At 40.7% G+C, this 22,166-nt stretch overlaps 1 protein-coding gene across 4 annotated transcripts in view; it reads right to left on the bottom strand.

Annotated features, from left to right (window-relative positions):
- Shrm (shroom) overlaps window positions 1–22,166 on the bottom strand; it is a 51,632-nt gene that overhangs the window by 12,086 nt on the left and 17,380 nt on the right. For 2 of the 4 annotated variants that reach the window (XM_020959171.2, XM_086831668.1), the window contains exons 3-7: window positions 18,510–18,760; window positions 17,079–17,458; window positions 15,327–16,032; window positions 14,281–15,265; window positions 14,006–14,205 (exon numbers count right to left, since the gene is read on the bottom strand). In XM_020959171.2, the coding sequence (XP_020814830.2) occupies window positions 14,006–14,205; window positions 14,281–15,265; window positions 15,327–16,032; window positions 17,079–17,458; window positions 18,510–18,760 (2,522 nt within the window). Of the gene's footprint in view, window positions 1–10,156; window positions 10,816–14,005; window positions 14,206–14,280; window positions 15,266–15,326; window positions 16,033–17,078; window positions 17,459–18,509; window positions 18,761–22,166 lie in introns of those variants that run through there. The other 2 variants (XM_086831669.1, XM_086831671.1) reach the window with 2 other exon arrangements.

Genomic DNA, 22,166 nt, shown 5'->3' with positions numbered 1-22,166 from the left:
GAACATGTGGCAAAGTTGACATCGGCGCCGTTCCATTTACACAGATTTCCCGAGGACAGACACAGGAGATGTTGGGAGAACTGCAGCTGATTAGCCAACAAATTAGATGCCAGTCTGACATATTGGCTCTTATTTAATGTGGCTTCTGTCTCAGCCAGTGTTGCTCTGATTTATGCACTGCGGCTGACCCAAAATGTTTCAAACTACAACGGAATATATATATGTTATAAATATATGATGCTCAAATGGTTGAGGAATGCAGATTGACTTCCTTATATTAAAAGACTTGTCATACGAAATCCGAACAAACTGTCAAGGCCTAAGGAGTTCTATATCTTATTATTCATAATAATATCTATCCGCATACCACATTTTAACTCGCTTGAATAGGTACTTCACACAATAAACTCAGTAAATTGTTATTTCCTAGAATATACCCTTCAGGCTCTTGCTCTTAGAACTCCAAGTACAGGGTATTTCTTTGCTCAGAACCCTCATTTTTATACCCTTGAAGGGTATTAAAATTTTAGTCACAAGCTTGAAATAATGTGAATAAATCATTTCCGACCCCATAAATCATATATATTCTTGATCAGGATTAGGAGTTAAGTCGATCTAGCTATGTCCGGGCAAAATTTAATTTTTTCAAAATTTTGAAAATTTTATAAGGGGTTACATCATTAAAATTGTCTAAAAATTGCAAAAATTTTAATTTTTTTAAATTTAAAATTGAGTATGCAGATTTATTAACCTACAAAAAAACAGAATGGAACAGCTTTCCGTATTAAATTTAATGCTTTTTTGGCTTAGTTATGATCCTTGGATTATTAAAAAAAACGGTAATTGATTCAAAGAATGGGAATATCTTAAGCTTAGTTATATTTGACTTCCTATACGATCTTGTAATTCAATTCGAAAACTTCGAGGGTATATAGACTTCGATTACCTGGACTGAGTTTCCTTTCATGTTAACATTCTTGTGCGATTTTCTTCTTTCTTCTGATGCGATGTGTGTGCGAAGAATTGAAATTTGTACGCTTGGGTTTGCATTTCATTTGGTTAAATTGCAAATTGGTTTGTCGGGGAGCCGAGGGATTTGGCTGAGCAGCTGGAAGCTTGGAAGCTGCTTGCAAGTTCGCCGAGTTGATTGAAAATTGTTTACCTTCCTTTCAGAGCCCCAGACCCTCCTCATCCTCCTCCTCTTTGGTTTTCCCTGAAGAACGTGACGGCGAAGGCCGCAAAAAAAGGCCGCCGAGAGTCTGAAGATCAGCGGATCGATGCATATTTGTGGTCTTTGTTTTCTTTTGTGGCTGGCTGAATTCGTCATGTGATCGGGAGAACAAAACACCGGCCAAGCCAACAGGGCTTAGTTAACGCTTTTGAAGGGAGACGGGAGTAGGGCGGTGGCAATGCAATGACAGACTCTCTTGGCCTTGAGGCGGCGGCTAAAATGGCAAAATGGCCACGTACGAAAGCAAAATCCCCAGCTTGCACGCATAATAATGACCCTGGCTTATGGCCCCGCCAATTTTCTGAGGCATCCGATGGAGAGTAGGGAATATATAGTATATGTGTATACATATATAAGCCCTGCCTGATTGCATTTCATTTGCCTTTTGTGTGTGATTTGCATTTGTGGGAATCAATCACGAAGTTGGCCAGCGCCTCAGACTATTGTCTAGACTCTTGCCGGATTTACGACTTATTAAACCGCACTCAACGAAAAACAAATCTTTTAAAATCTTTTCAAATGTTATCGAAATTAAGGTTCTTTGTTAAGCAATAAAAACAATAAAAAATCTTACTGATTTGTAGCTATATGTATTTTGTATATTTCTTAATGTAGACCCAAAAAGAACCATGTGTAATAAACGTTATATGTTAGCACTGTAATAAAGTGATTTATTAATTAGACAGTTTGGGTTTTTACCAAAATGTACACTTTTCGGAATTCTACACCTTAAAAGAAGAACCTTTCATATAGTATATAGAATAATATTAGTTCAATGTCATAAGTAAATGCAATTTAATACGTATTACTTTATTAGAGCTTCAAAAATCCTTGTCAAACTGATAAGATTTCATATAAGTTATCAATTTAAAAACGCCAAAATTGATAATATGATAAAGTATGATTATTATTATCAATTATTTCTCTCTCTGCTGGCAATGCAATGCCAAGTGCTGGTACATGTGATCATCTGCGTTATAAAACATACAACCAGTAATGATTGAGCACAAGGCAGACTACGATGTATCGACGACGGTTGACAATCAGTCAACGAACAGCTGACCATGGCCAGCTATCGGGCCAATAGTCATAGGATTAAATATAGAAATAGCCACAGTTGCATCTTGCATTTCAATTGTGGCCCAGAGAAATATATATATATATAATATATTTGTATTTGATTTTGGCTTTCACGCAATTTGCTGCTCGACTGATCGAGATACCAATCGTGCTGGGCATTGCCAAAAAACTAAATTGAAATACTTTTAGCCGAGACGAAAGTGAAAGCATTTAATATGCATAATGCACACGCATTTCTCTCCCAACTGCCCGACATTTCTATTTATCCATTTGGCTTTATTTCAAACACTTTAATTTGATTTTTATGTGTATCCAAAGTGCGAGGCACAAAACATGTGAAAAAGCTTTTCCCAGACAGCCGAAATGGAGCGGTGTCAATTTGAGTTCTATCATAAAATGAAATTGCTTTTTAAGTTCTCTGCTTCTATATGTCTGTTCGGGATCATTATGATCTGAGAGTTGTGGGTGTCGCTAATTGAATTTCAGCTCAGATCTTCGATTTTAACGGCACTTGCGCCGCACAACTGTCGCAAAAGTGATCTACACGTACTCGTAGACCCATTAAAATCATTTCCAAATTTAAATACTCCAGCGAGCAGCGAGCGAGTTCTCATTGCGCAATCAGAAATTTATGCAGATTTTTTGTATTTTCGTATTTCGGCAGTTTCCTGGGCGCTCTCGGCTCAGAATAATTGCAGGCACGTAACTTAGCCAAAGAAAGCCAAGTTCATTGACAGAGAGAGACCCGGACAGTCATCGTTGACACGCCCGATTGCGTTGCGTTGCGGTTATCGACTTGGTCATTAGCTTTGGCAATAGCCAAGTTAACACAAAGATCGGTGGATCGGAGAACTTCCCATGGGTCCGCAACGTGGCCAGAAATCAAAGGCGCAATAAACCAAAGCCAAGGTATTATTCCGTAAGCGATTTTTATGGCCAGAAGCATGACTTACTTTTTAATTACACAACTTCGATTGAAAGAAATCAGGCCATTGGGAAATATTTTTGAGAAGCACTAAGAAAGAAATATGTATCCTTTAAAATTCATTAAATTTAAACTGCAAGCTAAAAGAGAGATCTCACTCAGATTAAACTTAATTTGGTTTTATTAACCTTTTATTCCAGTTCATTTTCATAACCCACTGAAAAGAAACAGCCCCCTAATTAAACCAACTAATTCCCATAAAAATCGCTCCAAATAAACCATAGTCTTGTCAAACTATTCCCACTTTTTGCTGTTTTATTACCAACTTCAAATACGCCAGCAAATGCCTCAAATTGCATATTTCATGAGCGTTTCATGGCCCGAAAAAACCTTCCCAGGCCGATGAGAAATTGTTGCGTTTAAAAGTACATATAGTATATATATATGTATGTAAAAAATGTTAATTGCAATACATTTGAACCAAGACAAGACAAAATAGTGGCATATATATATATATAAAAAAAACCAAATTAGGCAAACAATTTAAACATGCGCTTGAAGCCGGGAAACCCAGGCAAAGTGCTGCTCCGATTTTAATTTGGCTTTTTGACTGCTCTCTTTGTTTTGGTCTGCTTTTGGTATTGCTTTTTATTCGTATTTTTTAGTTTAGTTTTTTGCGCATGTTTTGATTTTTATCATCTGGGTGGGTTTTTGGTAGGTTGTCCAGTGCCCGTGGTTTTCATTTGTTCATGACGCGCGTGACCCACTAAAAAAGGTTTGTTTTTGTTGCTGCTGTTTGTTCCTTTTTTTGTGTCAAAGCAATTTTCGTGCACGGCACAAGTCACAGAAAACAACAGACAGAAAAACCAAAAAATATAAGAGGAAAAAAGCTGAAAATCGAAGTGCCACAAGCCCTACAGTGGAGACGACTCGAAGATCCAATCTGGTTTCCACAGTAGCCGAAAAACCGAGCCTCAAGTTGAGCAGGAAGCCCCGACTTATTTACCTTTCGGGCAGTTTGCGGCTCATAATTATTAATTTTTATATCTTTTTTGCTTCATACAAGTATTTACGAGTCTGGGCTATCTGATATGGGCATCGTCTTCGAGAAATTTTCGTGTTATAAAGTTAATTTGTGAAATTTTCAGTTTGCTTCTTAATGATTTGCGTGGCTCTTTTGGCCACGAAGTTCGAATCAGAAGGAAGTCGCTGGCTCGGCCGGAGGTTACTGGAGCGTTTAGCCGCAGTCTTTTGGTATTCATTAATTTCGTGGCTAATTGAATTGGCTCTGGCTCTGGCTCTGTCTCTGCCATAATTTCGACCACGACTCTGACCTTGTGCCGAGGTGAGATTGTATTTATGTATTTATTGTATATAAAATATATGTTACGATGGCGCCGCAAGCACATCCGTTGACCTGAAATGTATGCCAAATGTTCTTAACTCCGATCTGCTGCGGTACTGGTACCCTCACCTCATATATATCGTATTCTATATCTGCCCCATTGTCTCTTGCCGCCACATTTGTTTGGTGTTTTCTGACTTTTGCGGTACTTTGTCTGCCCGCTCGACTTGAACTTGTGCTTTTTTCAGTGTCTCCTCTGTATCTTTTGCTCCGAGGGAACCCGCAACTCTATCTGCCCCTGTGCGCTATATATAATATATGGAATGGGAACCGTTGCTGCTCACTATACCCTATCCACATGTCATGGTTGGGGGCTAGAACCAAGGCTAAGCTACAAGAGGTCTTCTGCAGGTGGATTCTTAGGGGAAATATAAGTCAATAAATCTTGTAACAAATGTTTGGATTAGTTCTAAAACTACAAAAACCCATTGAAAAGCAAGTTAATTGCTAATAGTTAGTAATTAAAATCCTTAAGCGGATTTTCAATTACTAAAATGTATGAAATATATAATGCAAGTTGTAATAAAAATGCAAGAGCCATTCTCTACTATATTGAAGATCATTAAGAATTAGCAAACCTATTTCATTATGAAATATCTAAGCAAATACGGAAATCTTTTACATTCCTTAAGCTTTATAAAGAACTCCCCGTAAATATAGATGCCTTCTGGGCTTAAAAGCTTTTATTAAGTCAATAATTATAGCCCCATCTTTTCTCTCTTTGTTATCTTTGCAGAACATCAACACTGACAAATTCATATTCATTCTCCAACAATCTTGATGAAAAATCCACTTTCTACACAGACAATCCATTCTGTTCCCAGCAATTTCGACTCGTGACACTTCCGCTTTTATGGCAGGGCATTGCAAAGTCGCCATTGTCACCCCGAGGAATTTTCCCCCCATTTGCCTTTGTCACTCTGGGGGCACTCATTTAGCTTCATTTGGCTTTTTGTTCTATATACAATAAATGGTAGGTAGTGTTCTGTATAAATATGCTCTGTATACCCCAGGCGGGCTTTCATGCAGATATATGTATTTGTATGTGCTTGTACTTGATGGTTGGCTGAGCCACTCTTTTTGTTTTTTGTTTTTTGTTTTCAGTTCAGTTTTTTAGCTTTTTAGTTCTGTTTGCGATGAGTAACGACGATCGCAGTGCGCCCCGTTCACTTTCAGATAAGTTGGGAAAGTAAGAATGTAATGTGTTTATACATACATACACATGTCAGTCACTGTATATATATATATAGAACAGAGACAAAAAAAAAATAAATTACAATTGCAATCGGGTTTACTACGTAGGTAGCTTTTGTTTAACGCTTTTCCCCAACTCGACTGGAGCGGCTCTTTCCCCCTCGGAGTTGAGACCTCCTGCCCACCTGTGGCGAAGTGTTCCCACTTCGGTGTTCCCAGTTCCCTTGAGCAGCTCCACTGATTAGGAGGAGCAGGGCTTTCCACGTGACGATCGCCACACCAATCGCATATCGTGGGCGACCCAGAAGAAGCCAGCAGAATCCATTAATACCCCGTACGCGTCCAATACGTAATCGCAGAGGCACCGACAATGAGCAATTGATTGCTGCCAGGGGGACTCATTAGGGAGCCACAACATTAACCGATTTGTTCGGTTTTACGAGACCATCTAATTATCATAAATACTGAACAGAAAAGAAGCGAACAGAATCGAGTAGAGCTCAGGGGAGGCCCCAAGAACCGGATTGATTGATAGATAGACTAGCCAGAGTGTTGAACTCTGCAGATTAACACAGTATTAGTTAGGCAGGTTTCAGCAACTTGATTAGATACAAATTAACAAAATCAATATAAAAAAAATGCAGAAATTCAATACATATTGTTCCCTTAAGTCACAGTTCAATTCATTCATTCATTCAGAAAAGAAACATATGGAAAGTATTGTGTAAAAGTTATCTCTTTTGAAAAAATCTTATATACTGATTAAACAAATATCATATATAGAAAATTTATTGAATTTTGCAATATCTATATTTATTTATAGCAAAATAAAAACGTTATCATTAAGATTCGACACTTACTATATGCAAACATGAAGAATATAAACGATACTGATATTAAAGTATTATATAAAGTTTTATCTCTAAAGATAATATCGAAATGCAAATATATACGAATAAAATCGATTTATCAAACAGAACCTATATTATCAATACAATTCATTCATTATATACATGCATATATTATACAATCCAAATATTTCCTGGCATCCCTAATTCTGTTAATCGAGCTTCCGTAAAAAAGCGATTTTAATTGCTTTCCCTCAACTGATACGTTTATTTTTTTTTTTTGCTGCTGCTTTGTCTCAATGTTATTTAAATTGTCAATTTGTCAGCGTTGATTAAAAAATGGCATTTTTATACATTTTTATTAAGACTGAAATATGGCCGCGTGTACTTCATTCTTATTCCCGTTGTTGTTGTTCCAATTGAAAGCATGTTAATTTATATACATAATTTCGTGGGTTCTGCTGTTTGCTCAAGTGTTGGCGATCGTTTAAGCCATAAAAAATAATAATAATAATAGTCGCAAAACGTTTCCAAAAGCGAACAAAAGATGAGAAATGTGCTGCGACCTGAATTTGGAATATACATATATAGGCAAGAATGAAACGAAAGCCGATAAATCTAATCAATGCGGAGAACAATCAAGGGACTGCTAATTGAAAACTCTTGACATTTGTCGCCGCCTATAATTAGCATTGAACAAATCACAGCAGATCGCTTCGGCTTTCGTAATGGAAACCACAAACAAATCAAGGCAGAACCCAGAGCGATCGATCGATCGATCGAGCGACTTACAAGCTTTCCACGGCGAATCGATTGGCAATGAAAACAGACGCGGTGCCACAATAAACATTTATTGTTTGATGTTTGCTTAGTTGAATAGGCCGTCGCAATAACAATAAACATTTAGCCCTGCGAATGGCACACACCATACACCGCACACCACACACACCGCATATACACACACTTGAGGATCTCCTACACACAAATCAAAGTTGGCCCGAAGGTCGGAGTAATTTCACGGATCGAGCCAGCATTCTTGTCTCCGCTTTGATATTGTAAAAATGTTTATTGATTATTTCGCTTTTTGTTTATGCAGCAAAAGAAATTCATGCTGTCGTAGCTGAATCAACAAATTTTTACTCCCAGCCAGCAAATTCTTTCGTCGGTCGTTTATTTCGAAATTCGTGCGAAGCCTCAATAAAAAATAAAATAGCTGCGAATGAACTCAACATTTGCTGAATATTATTTTTATTCGAGTTTTTTTTTATGCTAATGTTTTATACCCTAGCTAAAGTGGGGTATATAAGCTGAACTTTGGAGTCATTCTGATTCAAGAAGATTTCATTTATACTAGTGAATATTGTTTTTAATAAAGAGTGAAGAGGTTAAGGATTGATTTTCAGAAGAAATTAAAGGGTCTTCAGTAATATACTTTTCTCTTCGATTTTATAAAGTTTATATAATAATTTTTACAATATAATATAACATTCTAAAGAATATTTTTCCACTTTACAAAATACTTTCAATTTCTGCTTTTGATTTCTGGAAACATTCTTTTCTTTGTTGAAATACTCATCCGTAAGGAAGTCTATTCTACAATTCTCTTTACAAATACACAAAATAACAAGTAACTAAGAGGAACAACTGTTTTTCCAAGACCTCCTTGATTTCCCGACAACTTCTTCCCCTTTTGAAAGTAAAATCGTCCACACCCTGGGTTTCCCTTTTAGTGGTGTCCTCATTTTAAGGGCTCTCTCGAGGGTTGTTGGCCTCAACAGTGTTGCTGGGGAGACGGACTGCTCCTGAGGGTGACCAGAGTCACTGCTGCTACCAATCAACCACCAGCTGTTCCTTGGCCAAAAACAAACCGGTTCTGGCCGCTTTTGCCAATCCCAACAAAGGTCCTCATTGTTCTCATTCCAAAGCAAAGGCAAAAGCAAAAAAATCGATAAGATCTTGGCACTGATAGCCCGGCTTTCCATACAGAAACCGTAACTTGCTCCAGCACTTATATGGCCCGAATGTCAATAGATCTCGTTATGAATTATTATGGCCAATACACTGACGCGTGTCTGGCCAGCACACAAATACAAAGGTGATTCAGACACAGGTAAATACGAGCACAGACAATTTGCCATGGCAGGTAAAATTAAAGTTAAAGCGTTAAGTGGAGGCAAGGAGACCGACCATAAGGAGGAGAAGCTGAAGGAAACGTGCCGCTGTTTTTGCACCTGCCGCCTACGTGGCTGCCAAAGGGAACGGCGATAATAGAGAAAGAGACTCAAAGAGATGGCTAAGACATACAACAAGAAAAGAGCAACAGCTGTGAAAATTTATCAGCTCGGGCTAAAGTTGTTAGACCAAGTCGGAGAAGGTCCACAGATCCACACAGAGGAAAATGGGGAACAAAGGAGTTTCAAACAGAGGAAAATAAAGAACTTCTATATTCTAGATCTCTGGATCTGGACTAATTTTTGTAAAAGAAAACAAAATATACCAATACTCTAACTTTTAAGTAAAATTAAATACTAGCAAAGACATCTCTAGATATCATTTTAAAAATGACCTTTTGTTGATCTTTATTTTCATATCAAAGAACTCTCCCATACAGTCAATATTTTGTTGATTTTTACACTTAAAAATATACTATACTATGTTACATATATTTCTCCCTGAAAGATAAAGTACAAACTGTAAGATAAGAGCAGTCCAAAAATGTTTCCCCCTGTGCATCCCAGCAACAACTGTAGTCATTAGCGGAGACGTTAGGCATTGAGCATGCTAAATATGGTTTCACTGAAGTTAGCCGACAACTACTACTTGCCGCAAACTAGTACACGGCGGCAGAGAAATACTACAACTACACACAGCGACTATCCCAGGTAAAGCAAAACTCAGATCAAATCCCAGACAGCGAATGCAGTTAACAAACGATTTACAGAAAAGCTTATCTTGGGAAAAAATAAAAATAAAATACACACCATTGGCTGACGAGCGTTCTTATTAGAAGTTGAGTTTTCATTTTCAAGCGGACAGCCTAGTTTTAAGTCTACAGAGAGAGAAAAGCTGGGGAAACTGGGAGAGTTATAATTCTTGATAAAAAAGTAACCAAACCAAGTTCGATTTCAGGGGAAACCCCCTTTTTAAATAACTCCTTTGTAAGGTTTTAATCAGTATTGTTTTCTGCTTAACAAAAACTTAACTTGCTCATCTGTATTTAAGTATAATCACTCTAATCACTTCGATTTAGGTTGTAAAATAGTTTATAGGAACAGCTGTCGCACATTATTTTCGCTCTGTGCCCACAGCAAAGTTTTGTAGAATTTCCTGCTGCCGTTTGCTGGCTGACTAATGGCGATTGTTAATAGCCGGCTTTATCAGACGGGATCGCAAATACGTACGTAAAAAATGTATATATAAAAAACTGACCAACCAACTTGGCTGGCAATTGAGCTGTGCGAAAGTGTGTTTACCTTCTGATTCGAAACTTGCCGCCGAACACCATTTTCATGTGGTAGACGGTATCCAGTATTGTGAAATCCAATTTGGTAGCCGCAATGGGACTTTGGGGGGATGATGATGATGATGACAAATATATACTATATATACTATATGTATAAAAACACCAAACTGAACCGAACTTCGCGTGATATCTTTTTCTTCCTTTGCCAGTTATTTGTGCAAATCGTATGCAGTTTGTTGGCCTAACATTTGAACCCGCTTAAGCTGAACTTCCTTGTTTCAATTTCGTTTTGTGTTTTTATTTTGGTTTGTTTTTACTTTTCTTTGTTACAATAAGGAAATAAAATTGGCCGCGAAATGAAATCGATACACATGCAGCCGGTTGACACGAGAGTTTTGCATTTTTAATTGCCGAATTTCGCAGGGAATTGAAACATTATTTTCGTTGCGGTTCGAACTATTCGAACATCCGAACGCGGCAGTGGTTATCACTCGCTTGAAGTTGAAACTATAGCCGGCATATTTGAAAATGGAAAAGCTAATGAAAATTTGCAACTAGCTTTTCAATTTGTGTCCCAGCGAAGAGCAACCGTCAAAACTTTGCGAACTACAAACGATGCTCGAGCATCGCTGAGGAGAACCGTTCACGTTCGCTGTTGGTAAGCAATTGACCGGACCGGTACAACCACTGAATTATCAGCCAGTTTCACCAGGCGAATGTGCTCAAACAAAGAGAAAATCGAGTGATTTAAGAGAGTGGTTTTTGCATCCCCTCTCTTATACGGCGGCATATAGTTGAGTTGGCTTAAATGTTGGCTCGAGGGTTTGTTGACAAAACAGACACTCACCAGCCAGGAATTCTAATTAATAATAATACCAAAAAAGCAGCTAAAAAGAATACTATTTATATAGTATATAAAGTGAAATGAAGTTCTGGTGCTCCTTGGTTTATTGTCGCCTTTAATTTATGGCCCATTGAATAAAGCCATTTATTGGCAAGTCTACTTAGATACTCAGTTTGCTAACACAACTTTTATGGCCCTTAGAGACAGCATGATTTCAGACTCTCTTTACTGTATATTTATGCTTTTTAAAAGAGAAATTCTTGGTGACAAGTATTAGACATTGATTGGAAATTATTAAAGTTTAATAAACATATTTGAAAAGAAACTTTTATTTTAGGATAAGAAAGAACCCTTTTTCATACGGATTGTAGGGCTATTTTCTATAATCTTTTATTTAAAAAAATAAAAATAAACAGAAACAGAATGTTTATTTCTCTGCTATTTTTCTTCTCACATTTTAAAAAATTCCATTTAAAGAGTGTTGAGTAAGAGAGCCCATTTATTGCTCGCTCTTATTGAGCTAACAAAAATATTTTAAAGCATACTTTAGTGCTGACACAACTTCACCACCTAAAGAAAACCCCTAAAACAGGCTATACTCAAGTCCCAAAAGTCTCATACAAAAGGAACCTTGTGCTGGCCAAAAAAGGTATCTGGTTATTCCTGCATATTCTCCAACCATCAAGATTTGTTTCAGCTTAAATGAGCTTTATTATATGTATAAAGGTAACCTGACAGTCACAGTACCAAGCCCCCAGAAACCATTAAATTCAATCACCTTTTGTTGCTGCATGTTCTCATCGCCAATCTGTTGCATCGTCATCGTCATCGTCGTCGTCGCCGTCGTCATTCGGATCAAAGTTCAATCGATCATTGGGCTTTTGTGATATTTAGCCGGCGATAGCTGGCAGAAATTATGGCAAACACTTTGTTAAGTTGGCTCTCGGGAAAGAGTTGCCTGGCGACGTCGCCTAATCATGGCAATTGCATCGGAAAAACAGTCGCGACTTTGCGGCTGGATAAATTGAATTGTCTAGCTTTGGCGTTTTCCATTATGTTTTTCCGCCTGTTCCTTTTTGCTTTGCTTTGCTTTGCTTGGCTTTTGCCTTTGCCTTTGCTGTGTGCCGCTGTGGCAACACGGCGAATGAGTGATTTATAGCGCGCATACGACGCGTGGTCTGTGGTCGCTCCAAGTCAATGCCGACCCACAGCCGGCAAGCCAGCCAGCCAGCCAGCAGTTAATTTGAAAATAATACACAACTCAGGCCGAAGTGTTGCCAAATTGTTAAGGAGAGGGAAATTAATTCGGCAAAATGCCTGCACTTTGCCCGACGGCTGTGCGAGGCGATAATTAGAGGGGGGCTGTCAGGCCAGAACACATGGCACACCTTTCAGGGTTTTCCTTTTAGCCGTGTTTGCTCTAATTGCCGTCTGCAGGTGACTATCTGTCGAGAAAAATGCAAGCGATGGCTGCCCTTTGCTCCATTTTCCGCACGCCAAACCACAAAGAAAAAACTTTCAAAATGCAAATTAGGCACGTTCGTCGCTCTCGCGGTGAACGGCATTTGAACCCCAAGATCGACCGGGCTTAAACGACAAAACAGCGAAGCGCTCTGACAAGCCCATTTACAAGTCGCCAGTCAGCTAAATCCCAAATCCTAAATCCCGAACCGAGGTTGAAAACTTTGCCACAAATTGTGTCAATATTTGTCTCGTGCTGGATGCTGCTGCTGCGGCTGCTGCTGCTGCTGCTGCTGCAACAAATCGTGCCGCAAAGGTCTCCCCCGGTGTCAACCGAGCCACCAAAGAAAACAAAATCAAAGCCACCAAACAGAAAAGAAAACAACAAAAAGCTAAGCAGACAAAAACTGAAACAGCAGAGTTAAAAACATGACAGCCCACAGAAATTATTGAACATGGACAATGCACAGTGTGCAGAAGGAAATCAATTAAATATATCAAAGCAAATGGTCTTATGTAAGTTATTAAATAAAAGTTTAAAAGAAAGAGGAGTTTATGTAATGAAACTGGAAACTTAAACTTGGATTTGGGTATTAATTTCCAAGGGAATAAGTCAGTAAATAAGGTTGTAATCTTTCCTTTGCAATACTGATTAATTTATAATTATGTTTCAAGAGAAGCTTAAGCTCTCAGATTATTTTCCCCCAGAGAGGTGCAACCACTGTGCCTGTGAGTTATCTAATGTCCCAAAAAATTGGGTGCGATGCCAAACAGTGAATGCAAAAACTATGCGCTCGGTGCGCTAATGAACCGACCGGCGTTCATCTATCAATGTCAGTTCCAGCCAAGAATGGACCTTTTGTCCCCTGTAACGCTGGCCAGATAAATTTCGATATTCAATTTGATTGGCTTTTACCGGTCACAATCAGAACAAAGAACGGTGTTTGCAGCTTTTTGGGTGGATAATTCGGGAATCTGGGGAGTGGTGGTGCTGCCTGCCCACACGCCAAAGGAGCCAACACATAAATCGTTATTTGGTTGACACATTTTTGTGGCTCAGGTGGCGGCAATTCAATTGGGGTTTTGGTTTTTTTGGCGATTGGCAATTGGAGTCGCCCCGGCCAGTTTTTCTCGGGTTTAGTGGGTCGAAAGCGAAAGTCGAGCAGCTCAGCGAGCAGTGTATTTCATAATCCAATTAAGCATTAGGCGACAGCTGATTGACGGCTCGTAAGGCGGCTAAGGAAGCGGCTCATTAGCCAAGAGCCAAGATCAGCGTCTCAAAGGGGAGCAGCTACCGTGCCACGCACTCCATTCACAACTAATTGGATTCGATAAGGTCAAGAACAATGAACCTGGGGGAGCGGTCCAAACAACTCGGTGAATATATTATATTCAGATTTGAAGTGGAGCCGATCTTAAGCTGTCTACAATCTATGAGGTTCTCTGGGTTAGATACAAGCCATAAGCTAACTCTCAAGGAATATCTCACCTACTCCTTAATAATTTACTTGTACAAACTTTAAATTTATTTAGAAAAGACCGCAGAGTACTCACCTTTTCTGCTGGTTACTCTCCAAATTGCTGGCAATCACATTGTCATTGGCGGCGGATCTGGCACGCGGCAGTAGAGGAGGCGGTGGCGCCACCATATTTTCGAGGATGGGCTGCTGCTGCGGCGTATGATGTGGACGCTTGCGAGTGGTGGGCAGATTACTGGGGCTACCAGCTCCTCCTCCGTTCGCTAGATGCTTCTGCTACCAAAAATAAAAACAGAAACGAAACAAAGACAGTCAGAATCCAATTACCAAAACAGTAGTTACTCGACCCACCTGCAAGCTCGTTGGCTTCTTGGGCACCAGTGGCGGAACCTTGGCAACTGGTGGAGCCGCGGCGTAGGCAGTGCGTCGAGTGGACGCCCCGGCAAAGCTGTTCCGACGATTGGGCGAGGCCGGCTGTGGGCGAGGCTGTAGCACTTCCGGAGGCGGTGGCGGCGGCAAAGGCTCGTCAAAGGTGTAACTGGTGTCCAGTTCACTTTGCGGCGGCGGCGGCAACTCGGGCGAGGGCACTCGAAGATTTGGATGCTTGGGCGGACGCTCGGGTGGCGGCCGGTGATGATGCTGCTGCGGATGATGCTGCTGGTGGGCCAAGGCGGCGGCCTGCTGGAGCAGCAGCTTATCCCGCATGGGCGCATACTCGGTGGCCGAGGAAGTGCGTCGCGTGGGCATGGCCAGGCCTCGGCCTCGGGGAGGCGGCGGCGGTGGTGGCATGCCACAGTCATTGAAGGAGTTCTTCTCCGCGCTGCTTATGTTCCTTATGCTGGGCGCCTTCACTTGTCCCTGGGCTTGATGCAGTTCCCGGAACTCTGCGTAGTCCGAGGCCGAACTGGAACGCCTCAGGATATTGGGCAGTAGGCTGCGAGAGCGTGGTGGCGGCGGTGGGGGCGTGGGCGAGCTGCAATCCCTTGAGGAGGCCATGGAACTGTTACCTCCTCCAGAGGGCGGCAGACCCACCATAATGGGACTCAGATTATTGGGCAGCGACTTGCGCTCCAGTGCCTGATAGGACTGGGAGTGGGGACGCAGCAGCTGCTGCTCCTCCTTCTGCTGCTGCTGCTGCCGTTCCACATAGGATTGAACCGCGTTCTTCTGGAGCGCCTTCAGGGCCGGATTCGAGAGGCGGTGCGTCTTGGTGGGCTCTAGATAGGCGAACTTGGGTGGCTCACTCAGCTGCGTGCGCTCAAAGTCATTGATCCTCTCGGCCACCGAGTGCCAGGTGGGCTGCACTGTGGCTCCCGCTGGCGTTATCACAGGTAGTCTGGAAAGGATTAAGATGTAGATTAGTAAAAGTGCTCCCAGTGCTAAAAACTCAATCCTACTTGGCGGACTTGTGCAGCCCGGAGCTGAACTGCGGCTTGGGATGCTGCACATACTGCGAGGTGTTGCTGTGCACCGGCTCCGTGTAGGTGCTCACCGGGAACAGGCGGTGGTTGCTGCGATAGGAATCAGTGCTATTGGTGGGGCTGTGACTCTCCATGTTGGGTGTGCTGCAGCTGAGGGCCTCGGACTTGCCCAGAGGGAGCTGCAACTTGCTGGGTTTCCCGGCTGGCGGTTGGGGAGCAATGGTGACCACTGCCTCACTGCTGGAGATGGTCACCGAGATGCTGGACTTGTGCTGCTGGCCCGAGGATCTGCCTAGATGCTGCTGCTGCTGGTGCTGCTGTTGGAGATCGCCCATGGAGTGGGATTGTCCAAGGAGGGAGCGAGGCTTCTCCGTGGGCGATTCCAAGGAACTTTGTGTGCCCAGCTTGGACGACTGGCCACTGAGGTGATCCTGCTGCGGAAAGTGATGCAGCGCCATCGAGGTGTGCACCGGCGGATAGCTTGGACTGTGCCGGTGCTGGATGCGCAGGGACTGTGGCTGCTGCACCGCTGTCTCCTCGGCAATCACCTTGGAGGAGCTGCTCTCGGTGGGTGAGCTCGGTGCAACCGGATCATTGTCGTGCAGGTAGAGCACGCTCTCACTGTGGTGACGCTTGGGGGTCAGCACCCGGGAGCTGTGCACAATCAGCTGCGAGGAGGAGACTGCAACGAAGGGAAACAGAGGAGGCAGAGCACGGTTAGGGCGTGTCCTCGACCATTCTAAAAAGGAGTTGCTCCGGAGTAAAAGTGGGCCAAACGTTTGTTGGTAACTAGCCAAGGTCGTGGGGGAGTGGGCAGACCCAGTCGCCAATATATACTTATGTATATGTTATGTATATATATTTTTGGGCAACCTTCTCTTATTACAGCCACCCATTCACCCCAAAACTGTGACTGTGCCACTGTGACCCGAAGCCAACTCAGGTTACAGCCACAATTGCCTTTTATTCTCGGTTTCTTTTTTTGTAAAATTCCAAATTCCAACATTTACTTGGGGTTTTAGATATTGCAGTTTATAGTGCAAAATTGATAAGCAATATACTATTATAAATAAGGGACATATCTCATGTATTCTGTGTGATAATTAATGAAGGAGTCATTCCCGACTCTATAAATCATATATATTCTTGATCAGCATGAACAGACGAGTAGATCTAGTCATGTTTGGGAAGAACAAATTTTTGATCAATTTTGTGGAAATTTTAAAAGGGGTAACATCGTTAAAATTTTCAAGAATTGGCAAAAATGTTAATTTTTTTACATTTTAAATTGAGTATGCAGATTTATTACCCTAATAAAAACTATCACAGAACAGCTTTCCGAATTGAAAGTAATGCTTTTTTGGCTTTGTTATAAGTATTTTAAACTTTGATTAATTGAACAAATTGATATATGAAAATATGGATAAATATATATTTTAAGAATCCGATTATTTGGTTATGATCGATTTTCAAATCGATCCTATTATTAAATAACAAATTGAAAGGGTATAAAAACTTGGACTTCCTGACATTAGTTTACTTTTTTGTTTAATCAATCATAAATATGTCTTGTTTTAATAAAACACATGCTCCAAACAAAATAATTAATCTGACACTAAAAATATTTATATTCTCTTCATATTTTCCCCAATATATTTATATTTCTTGAAGGCAAATATGGCTATACAAATATACATATGTACATACATATATCTTTGATAAACTTACCTGATTCTGCAATGGCGCTATACCCGGTGGCATGACTCGCCTCGGATATATCGCTCATGGAGCCCAGCCATTTCAGGGTTTCCGTGGAGGAAGTGCTTTCCGAGCTATTGTTGTTGTTGTTGTTGCTATTATTAATATTGTTGCTATTGCTGGAGCCATTGCTAATGCTATTGTTGTTGTTGCTGGATCCGGAGGAGGAGGAGCTGGCATGGGAATGCGAGTGGGAATGGGAATGGGAATGCGAGTGGGAGTGGGAGTGGGTCTGGCGGGCCAAGAGCGGAATGGGCGATGGCGCCACCGAGTTGCTGCAGACGGAGGAGAGATCGTTCTCCGACCAATGATGCGACTGACGGGACAAAAGATCACTCTCCTGACGTAATCTGCAAATAGAGTTGGAATTAGAGTTGAAGTGAAGACTCAAGTATTTTTTTCTTTTGGCAAATCATTGCGTGCTACAGAAATTTGTCTGATTTGTGTATGATTTGTGTGTGCGATTTCTGGTTTCTTGCCTATTCGCATGGCCGCAATTACTTGAATTTCTGGCTCTAGCCTTCGCATCGGGTCTAAAATAGACCCAGAAGCAGCAATGACTCTCTCTCCATGGCTCCGGCACTTGGGGCAAGTTCAGAAGACTGAAGACATTCAGACACTTGGACACACACTCAGGCATTTGGACAGAAAATAGAGCTAACAACCGGAGACGGAGCCAAGAAGACCTTGAGAGCCAAGCTTAAGCTGCTCGTTTTCGGTTTTATTTCTCTATTTATCATGTGTGTGTGTGTGTATGTCTTACCAAGAATTTTTTATGGCTTTTTTTAGTGTACAAATAAAATTCATAATTGTCGCTCGGCATTTGATGCGAGTGCGAGTATGTGCGCGGAAAAAACGTGTTTGCAATGCAGTCGACGCACGGCAAGAAATTATAGAGAAATTGTATTTTAAGATCATTTTACATATATTATATTATATATTAGATCATTTTACAGATATTATAAAGCTTCAAGAGCTCTATGAGCAATTTGTTTTTAATTAATGAAACAATTAAGAGAAATCTAAGGAAGTTTCGAAAGCAAACTCTCAACATACTCATCAGTATTCATCGGTAACTTCGTTAGTTTGTCACCAGAACCACTTGGGAATTTTAGTGTAAGGTGATAAGTGTACTGAAGTTGCAGATACCTCTTCACTCATGGACTTTGTAACTTATCAGAACTTTGATATAAAATTAAATAAATTTTGTAGTTATTAAGGATTATTTGTCATCATAAGAAGTTAAATTCCTTTTACAGGATGCTCTATCATCCTTTTTGATTGTGAAATATATTTATATAGAATTTAATATATATATTTAGGATATTCCCCCTAATTTCTCTCTGTGCACCAACTATTTCCAACCCCTTTCCCTCTAGTGCCCCCTCCTGAACAACTTACTTATCCAGAAATGGCGTGGCCGATGTGGAATCCGAACTTGACACATAGCTATGGTACCCCTCCGACTGGGCATAGGAGGCCTGCTTCTGATGGTGGAAGGCCGTCTGGTCATAGAACACCGAGGACCGGCTGTTGTATTCCTCCAGTCCCGCCTGGGTCAGACCGCACTGGTCCATGGATGTGGAGCCGTGGACAAGATTTAGCGGATTCAGCTGGCCACTGCCAACCATGTGGTGGGGCAGCATGTCATCCTGCAAAACAAAACAAGAGAAATCGTCAATGTTGCATAAGTTCCAAGTTCCAAGTTCCAAGCGAGGCATTCAAATGGTGTGTTTAATCATTAGTTATGTGACGACGACCCGAGAGCCAACATTTGCAAATGATCCGCAGCCATAATTACGGTCAAAGTCGAAGATAATGCTTAAGCTATAGCCACCAAAAAAATCAAAATAAAATCCACAATAATCCCACCGAACGGTTATTAGGTAATTAAGTGAAAATTATTGCAGTGCAGTCGCGTTCACTGCAATTGCCGACGAGCAAACATATTTGAAGTGCAGCCAAGATGTTGCCAAAGCATATATATTATATAGGTAGCAGTACCCCTTGTGGGAGGGAGATGCAGACACAAAAAAAAAAATATATATGTATATACAAAATACAATAAGGAGAAAAGAAACAGAAATACACAAACGCCAAGCGGAGCGTCCATAATAAGCCGGATTAAGTAATGTTTGTGCACAAGGCGAGCGGACCGGAGCAATGCTCCACATGAGCAGGGCTCCGTCTCCGTCTCCGTCTCCAGCTCCGTCTCCAACTCCAACTCCATCTCCAACTCCATTACCAAGCCTTCCAGCGGTGTGATTCACGCCGCGATTCGGTGATCAAGTTCACTGGATTGAGTGAAAATTTGGTAACGAAAAAATAACAGTTCGATAAGGTGATCATTGCAGTGATCGCAGCTTTTGGGTAAACAGTGATTAAATCCGCTAAAATTCATGACTATTAAAAGTGTTATTATGATCCATAGAAAGAGATTAGCGGTAATGTTTCCGAGTAATTTGGTTAGGTAGCAAACAGGAAGTATTGTCTAAAAGAACACAAGCCATTTGAGTCACGCTTTCTGAGTGGGTTTTCCTTTCTATCCGTTTTATCAGCTCTAAATTTAAACAAATAATTAAAGAACTTTCTTGCAAGTGTTCTAGTGTTTTGTGTATGATTCAATTTGTTTAATTTCTTTCGACCTAAATATTTAAATATATCCCCTAATTTTAAGTTCAAAACCCTTAAAAAATAAAATTAATTTTAAACAGGAAATAGAGCACGTTCATGGTTATCTTTCCTATTCAAACTTTGAGCTGATTGAGTCACACTTTCTGTTTAATCAGTATTAATTCGTGTGATGTATGCTTTTGCTTTTCACTAAGGGTTATCAGCTTGAATTTTATTGATTATTGGTTCACACGATTTTACTTATAACAGATCGATAACCTACATAATCATTATTTAATCAATGTTATTATGGCGAAATAGATAAAAGAATGATTAGAAAAGGGTATAAAATATAACAGAAAGTTTTAAAAGTATTATAAATGACTAGAAATGCTTTTATGTATATTTTGAATAATTAAAATTTGTACTTTATGCTTCAATCTCCTTTAATTTTGTAAGAAAACCAAATCACAGTCTCTTTTTCCCCATTATACTTTATACTTTAAACTCTTCTAATTCTTTTTTTAATTAAACACAGTCACAGTCTCTTTTCCCTATTAACTATTTATCACTGTAGTGATCACTGTTTATGACACTCCTCTAGTCACCCACATTTAGACCCTAAAAGCTGCCAACACTCGTCAGCTCATCAAGTCAATTTGCTTGCCATCCCTCGTGGCGTATACTTAATTTTTTGGATGTTTGCGCCTGCGACTCTCATAAACCAAATCGAATTGTAAATACTCAAGCATAAAGCCGAAACACATGGAGAAACAGCAACCGGGTTGAACAAAAAAAGCACAAAAACAAAAATAAGCCAAATCGAATAAAACTAACGTTCAAAAGTAACGAAAACGAAAACGAAACGTTACAAGACCAAGCCTTAAGCCACTTGACTGACTTGGCTTGAAGTCTCGATTGCATTGAGATTGGGGATTGTAGAGGTTTTTTTCACTATCTATATACATATATATATTTATACATACATATATAGCTCTTTTGGTAGCTATATGGCTACGTGGGCAGCAGCTGCTGATTGTCTCTTTTGACTTTGGCGCCACAAAAGCAGCACAAATAAATCAAAAAATCATAAATGCTTAATGGCAAATATATATAATAATAATAATAATAACGAATCACATGAGACTGACAGTTTGCCGATATGCAATAGAATCGTTTTCTGGGTCAACTACTTAGGTTTCAAGTCAATCTCCGGCTCTGTCTGTCTCTGCCTCGGTTTCAGCCTAGGGCGCATCGTCAAGAATTTTAATGGTTCCGAGCCACTCTCCGAATGTTCCCAAGAACTGCCGTCGTCCACCATGGTACCAAGTGGAGTCATTCATTCACTCAGTCAGTCACTCAGTCACTCAGTCAGTCACTCAGTCAGTCAGTCAGTCAGTCGATCGTCGTGCAGTTTCATTTCAGTTCGTTTGAGTTTTCGGCTTTACCTTACCTTTATTTTTGGCTGGGCCAATTGCCGTAATTATTTTGTCTCTCTAACACGAATTTAAATCAGCAACTGTCCCACGGGGCCCTTTACTTTGCCTTTTGCTAGTTTTCGGCCCATTTTGTTCCTAGAGAAACCTCCTCTCTTTCTGGCCGAAAGCCCATAATTATCGGCCACAGCTGTGTTGCCCATGTGAAATTGCCCTGGATGAGCAGCTTCAACTCCAACTCCAACTCCAACTCCAACTCCAGCTCTAGCACAATAAATCAATGACCAGGGCTCTCTGGTCCCGGGAATGGAGATGAAGCTGGATCTGGTGCAGTGGGTCACAGCTGGATCCGCTGGCATTGGAAGGCAGGTAAGGCAGGGAAGGCAGGGGGAGAGATTCTTAATGATCCCGTGCCACGGGCGAAATCAAACTTCCGTCCAAATGCTCCGCTCGGCGCGTGTTAAATAAATCACTTGATGAATTGTGCTAAGTGCTCAGCTGTCTGCCTGCAGGAAAAGTGCAGCAAATTGTCTGGGAAAAACGGCTGTAGAAAGGTGTCTGCGGGCCATCTAGGCGTATGCGTAATATTTGTGTTAAACCATTACAATTATATCAATGAAGCGGAAACCCTCTGGTGCAGTCCCTGTGGGCTAAGCCAACGGGTTAATAGTCACATTTATTTATTTTTTTCCCCTAAATAAAGAAAAGCTCAACCCGGGGGCCTTTATTTGTTTTTTGAACATCTTTGGTTGGGGTTCGTGTATTTTAATTGTTTCTTTTACTCCACAAACTCCCTTTTGGGGGGAAAATTAAGCCATGGGCTAACTTCCTGCACTGTCATTTAGTTTTGCTTGGGGTTTATAATTTTTAGATAATGGATTTTGTGGGATTTTTTGCGGAAGTTAAGTGACTAAATACATAATTTGTCAAGCTATCTGAGACTGGAGACATTACGATGGGTTTATTCGTAACAATAATATATGTATATATTTGTTTTAACTACAAATAT

The sequence above is a fragment of the Drosophila serrata genome, unplaced genomic scaffold (genome assembly GCF_035046125.1).
Source record: "Drosophila serrata isolate PLE 108 unplaced genomic scaffold, ASM3504612v1 contig_240, whole genome shotgun sequence".
Lineage (NCBI taxonomy): Eukaryota > Metazoa > Arthropoda > Insecta > Diptera > Drosophilidae > Drosophila > Drosophila serrata.
Note: the sequence above shows the minus strand (reverse complement) of the source record. Positions and strands in the feature narration are given on the sequence as shown.